Below are 6,000 nucleotides of genomic sequence, written 5' to 3'. Positions count from 1 at the left end.
CAAGAGCCATAGTAGCATTAAACAGGCACTGAGTGAGCACAATATGTCCATCATGTCCTCATGTGTAATGTTTAAATGTTTTTCTATTTTTTCGGACTACAATGTGCAATAATATTTTATGTATGTGTGTCTATGTATTCATATGCATGCAGATATGCATCTGTGTGGATACATATACATATACATAGATACATCTGTCATCTCTATCTTTTTTTTTACTATTTATACTACCATATTGTATATGCACCTTAGGATGAGCTGCTCCAATTTCGTTGTTATTTGAACCTGTTCATTGCAATAATGACAATAAAACTCTATTATATTCTATTCTACATCACACTAAACATTTTACTGCATGCCTTTGGTAAGTGCCGGAGTGAGAAGAGGGTTTTAAAATAATTAGCGCATGTTTACTTTTACCGCATGTCTTTGGTAAGCGCAGGAGTGAGAAGTTTTAAATCAATTAGTGCCCCGGCGGCAATTCAAGGAAATACGGTAATTATATTTTATTTAATTTTTTTATTTTAAACAAATGTTAAAAATGTCAGGTTTTGGTTTAATTCCTCCTCCACCCTACTCAATTCAAGACATTTGCCAGTATTTAAGTTTTTAAATTTGTTTCACCCTCCCCACGAAAAGGGGCAATACTGTACCGTACAGGAGATGCAGTGCAGCACTTCCGTCGGTTCGCTCGCAAGGGAAACTCGTGTACCACTGAAATGTGTCCGGCGGAAGTTGAGGCCTAGGCCTTGTTGTCACAAAAGCAATGGCGAGCGGGATAGGCAGTGAGTATTATTTTATTACTTCTTCGAGTCTTTCCTATTGAGTTTACGGCCCAATCCTACATGACGTGCAACGTGGATTGCGTTTCGTATTTTACTTTGTTAAAAAAGAAGAGATTAGTTTGGTTAATGAAACGCTGCATCGCTTAGCTGTATGTGTCTCATGATTGTGTTCCCCCTTAATAACAGCGCTTAGCTAACGCCAAGCTAATGTTGATGGAATATGTGCAGTTTGTTACTCTTTATCTCACCTTTTGTATGAAAATATTTTGCTGCGATTACTCTTTTCGAACAATTTTAACCTGTAATAACTGCAATGTTGTTCCACTCAAAATAAATGACACGTAAGCTTCTATCAAACATTCTACCTACGGTAGTCTTAAATACAAGTAAAAACACATTTCTGCTGATTTGATTGCATTATTAGTTGTGCGCTTATGTTTTCATGATTACGCTACATTAAATTAGTGTGAATAAAACTTCAACAAATTGTTTAGTGTTTCGTGCTTCATCGCCCATTTACGTGTGTTTTGTAAACATGTTTTAGTCATAATTCTTATTTGTAACAGGAAATGGACATTTTCTCAGGAAATGGACATTTTCTCATTGCTATAGTCTGATATATCCATCCATCCATTTTTTACTGCTTGTCCCTTTTTAGGGTTGCGGGGGGGGGGGAGGGGGGGCTAGAGCCAATCTCAGCTGCATTATGGTGGAAGGCGGGGTACACCCTGGACAAGTCGCCACCTCATCGCAGTAGTCTGATAAAGCCATCCCATCCATCCTTTTTCTACCGCTTATTCCCTTTGGGGTCGCGGGGGGCGCTGGTGCCTATCTCAGCTACAATCGCCGATTGTAGCTGAGATAGTACAGTATGGCCTAAGAGCTAAAAAGAAATCAATCAATCTTATTTTTATAGCCCCAAATCACAAATGTCTCAAAGGACTCAGCAGTTCAACATTTCTCAAGGAAAGACATTGTCATGGACCCTGTCAACGGAAAACTGTGTCTCAAGATCAGAACCTCAAGCAAATGGTACAGGGATGATCTAGAACAGTTGGAAGTGGAGAGAGAGTCCAAGAGGCAGATGTTGGAAGTGAAATCCAAAAAAGAAGCTACAAAAGCAGAGACCAAAAGGAAAATGCAGGCTGCTCAGAAATTTGCAAGGAAAGCTCATGTTAGGGCTCTCCGAGCAAGTTAATGTGTGAAGTGAACTGAAGTAATGTGGTAATACTGTAAAAAAAACAAACTGTAGATAATTACACTGATCAATGTGACACCTGTGGATGTGAAATGAACACAAGATGTAAATATTAGTGACTAAATACTGTTGGGACTGAACCATATACAGTGATTGATTAGGATAATTGGGGTATGTATGTTCTATTATTTATATTTTCATGTCTTTAAACACTAAAATATTTTCTTCAAATGGTGCTGTCTTTGTTAATTTTAGTATGTTAAATTGGTGAAAAACCAGGAGCTTCGGGGGGCGTTGCCCCCAGACCCCCGGAAATGTTTTCAGTCTTTTTCATTGTGGTCAAATCACATGCCTGAATTGGGCGGAAGGCGGTGTACACCCTGGACAAGTCGCCACCTAATCGCAGTAGTCTGATATAGTTACCTGCAAATATTTAATGTTCACTCTCCCCAACTTAACTACATATGTTCTGTTCCTTTATCTGTCATTTAAAGTGTGTAATATTAATTCAAAGTTACTGACTAGGATGCGGGCTTCACAGTGTCAGAGGGGTTAGTGCGTCTGCCTCACAATACGAAGGTCCTGAGTAGTCAGGGTTCAATCCCGGGCTTGGGATCTTTCTATGTGGAGTTTGCATGTTCTCCCCGTGAAAGCGTGGGTTCCCTCCGGGTACTCCGGCTTCCTCCCACTTCCAAATACATGCACCTGGGGATAGTTTAATTGGCAACACTAAAATTGGCCCTAGTGTGTGAATGTGATCTATCTGTGTTGACATTGCGTTGAGGTGGCGACTTGTCCAGGGTGTACCCCGCCTTCCGCCCGATTGTAGCTGAGATAGGCAGCAGCACCCCCCGCAACCCCAAAGGGAATAAGCGGTAGAAAATGGATGGATGGATGGATTGATGACTAGGATGCAAAAATCATTCTCTGTCCTGGTATTACACTATTATTTTTCCTGTTCTGCAAGCAGTTTTTGACTTATACCCTTCATTTATAGTGTTGCGTATACAATTTATTTCAGTATGAATTGATATTCCTTTCGGCGTGTTTTTTTATGCTGTTTGTTTCTTCTCTGTGTTCCAGAACATAAGATTCTGAATGTGGGGCCAACGGAACCCTGGTCGGTCAGGGAAAAACTGTGCCTGGCCTCCTCTGTTATGAGGAGTGGTGACCAAAACTGGTAATTAAAACAACAATACATGATTAATAGTTACTAATGTCCTTTTAATGTACTGTGTTTTTACCCATAATTATTATAAATGTACAGTGGATTCGCGATTTTCAAACTTCATTGTTTCTTGAACATAGTTTGTAAATCCAAAATTAGGTATGGTGAAGCAGAGTTCCCCATAAGAAACAAAGTAGGGCTGGGCAATATGGATGAAAAAGTATATATCAAAATATTTTTACTTAAACTCGATATTCGATACATATCTGTATATATTTTTCGGTGAAAGTATACATATAATGATATTTATTTTTTAGCGATATTCAGTGAAATTAAAGTGAATGACAACTGCACTGTAAACAGTCAGTGGCACTTTTATTAACCCAGTTAGGCAAGATGGGTACTAACAGCAAAGAAAATAAACAAAGTTATGCAGAATTACATAACATAAATAAAATAAAATAAATATTATTCATACGTAAAATAAATAAAACAGCTGCGCAACTAATACAAATTGAATCATACACAGATAAAAAAACAAAAACATTTGCAGGCAGGCACTTTGTGATTTCCCTTCCTGGTTGCGCTGACCTGCCCTATCTTGCTTCCTATTGGCCTGTCTCTAACCAATTGTGACTCTCCATCTTAAACAACCAACCATATAAATGTTCTTATAGTGCAAGCAGATCTTGGAAGGAGGAAGGGGAGGGGTTTAGTTGCCCATGGAGTGGGAGTAGGGGAGAACAAGGAACACAACATATAAGCGGTGTTTGGTATAACGTGAAATAAATTATATCGATATTAAGATATTTTCCTAATTCTTATCTTGTTTAAAAATATATCGATATATCTTACAAACTTGATATATCGCCCAGCCCTAAAGCTAAGTAAATATGAATATTGGTTTCCAGCCTTTTAGTAGACTTTGAACACAATACAATATACATTGTATTACAGTACTGTATATCAAACAATGGATCAACTTTTTATTCAAAAACAATTTGAACTGTGCTGTATGAGCTGCTCTGCTTACACGTGCACACACAGAAAAGCCACCATGGTGCCCTCCCAAACGATCATGCATCCTTAACTTTAACAACCCTATTGCTGCAACAATAAACATTTAAAAAAGTGAAATCTACGAACATCAAGAAGAGCACCCCCATCCTGTGTGTGCTTGGTACCTGTCGTATCTTATCCTTGCTTTGCAATAAGTGTGCTCTGGCATATTTTTCTAAAAAAGGCCGATGTCTTCACAATTAAAACTTGTTGTGGTACGATCACAGAGCCTGCTTCGTCAATCTTTGTGAATTATACTTGCGAGCCCCATTAATGTACAGTACATTACTCTTTGCAAATAGTCTTTTTTTTTGTTTAACCCACAGGTATTGCGTCTTTTTTCCCACGCTGGTCTGTTTGCTTTTTGAGACTCGTATTGCGTTAGAAAAGTGGACAAAACTAGTCCAAACGGTATAAACACAAACAAGGCACACAAACTAAAGCACTGAGAAGTGAGTGTGCCTTATGGAGGAAGTGAGTAGAAGGCTGTGCCTTCGCTACCATGATGCACCGGGCGTTTTTGCCTGTAGCACGAAAAGGAATGACTGAATGAAAAGTTGGTACACAGAGATATGGGTCGCCATAGAGGCATACTTAAGCAAACCGGAAAGTTTGTCAATTGAAAAGTTGGCAAAAAAAAGGGTTTGTAAATCGAGCTTCCCCTGTATACGATTTTCTGAAGAAAGTGAAGTAAATGGTCCTCTTATGATTGTAGGGTGTCTGTAAGTAGAGCCATCAAGCCTTTTTCTGAGCCTGGTCGCCCACCTGACTGGTTCTCGCAGAAAGTAAGAGACTCCGTCTGTTTTTACAGAGATGTTGTGAGGTTTGTGATTCAATCATGTCTTTATTTTTCAGCACTGTGCCTCACAATATTCCGAGCTGCTGGAAGCAACAGAAGCTCCTAAGTCAGTTATCAGTCATACCAACAAATTTAAGAAACTTTGCGGTACATTTTGTTTACTTTAGACTAGTTGAAAATTTGTTTTATGTTCCAGGCGTAAGCGCGGTGAGAAGGGCGAGGTAGTTGAGACCATTGAGGATGTAATAGTCCGCAGGCTGACTACTGAGAGAATAGAGGAGCTGAAAAAACTACTACGAAACACACAAGAGCAGTACAGGTAAGCAGCATCCTTAAAAGGAAGCCCTTTAACCACTTGTGTGGTGAACTTTTACACCCTGTAATATCGACCTGTGCAGAAAGTTGAAGAAGGAGGTGGATCTAATACAGACAGGTCACATGGACCCCCAGCTGAAGGAGCTGTGGGCAGAGAACACACTGTAAGATGACTTGTTCAACATGTCTTAGTTCCCTCCGTTTTTAATGTTCATATTTTGTCATCCTTATATACTAAACTGCAAATCTACAACTACAGAAAAAAGAAGCAGGAAGAGGAGGAGGCAGAACAGAAGAGGAAAGCAACAGAAATGGCATATCAAGGTGAGTTTGGTTGCAATGTAAAATATTTACAATACTTTCATCTTTCACTTTAAGAGGTCTTAAAAGTGTTTGTAAATCAGAGGTATTTATTTTTCTTTTGTGATTAACTATTCCTTAACTAAAACTAAAACAATATTCTGACATGTATTCCTTAGTTTGGGCGAGCCATGCATGTGTGGTAAGTAATGTTGCCCCACAAAATATTTGTGGTTATTAGTATCAATATTTTAGCCTTTAGCCTTATTTAATGCATTTGTACCCTGATTTTAAAAGGTTTTGCTGTTTTTAAAAAATTTTATTTTGTGCCTTACAAAAAGAGTTGCGTTCTGCAAATGGCGCCCAGGCCACACTA

General features: G+C 38.9%; 1 protein-coding gene across 2 annotated transcripts in view; it reads left to right on the top strand.

Annotated features, from left to right (window-relative positions):
• The first annotated feature begins 647 nt into the window (after positions 1-647).
• The window catches only part of brd8b (bromodomain containing 8b), a 35,779-nt gene continuing 30,426 nt past the window's right edge, over positions 648-6,000 (top strand). For both annotated transcript variants that reach the window (XM_061901676.1, XM_061901675.1), the window contains exons 1-7: positions 648-785; positions 3,067-3,163; positions 4,926-4,995; positions 5,066-5,115; positions 5,206-5,328; positions 5,408-5,488; positions 5,584-5,648. In XM_061901676.1, coding sequence (XP_061757660.1) covers positions 767-785; positions 3,067-3,163; positions 4,926-4,995; positions 5,066-5,115; positions 5,206-5,328; positions 5,408-5,488; positions 5,584-5,648 — 505 coding nt within the window. In that variant the 5' untranslated portion in view covers positions 648-766. The remainder of the gene's footprint in view (positions 786-3,066; positions 3,164-4,925; positions 4,996-5,065; positions 5,116-5,205; positions 5,329-5,407; positions 5,489-5,583; positions 5,649-6,000) is intronic.

Source organism: Nerophis ophidion, linkage group LG05 (genome assembly GCF_033978795.1).
Source record: "Nerophis ophidion isolate RoL-2023_Sa linkage group LG05, RoL_Noph_v1.0, whole genome shotgun sequence".
NCBI classification, from domain to species: domain Eukaryota; kingdom Metazoa; phylum Chordata; class Actinopteri; order Syngnathiformes; family Syngnathidae; genus Nerophis; species Nerophis ophidion.
Note: the sequence above shows the minus strand (reverse complement) of the source record. Positions and strands in the feature narration are given on the sequence as shown.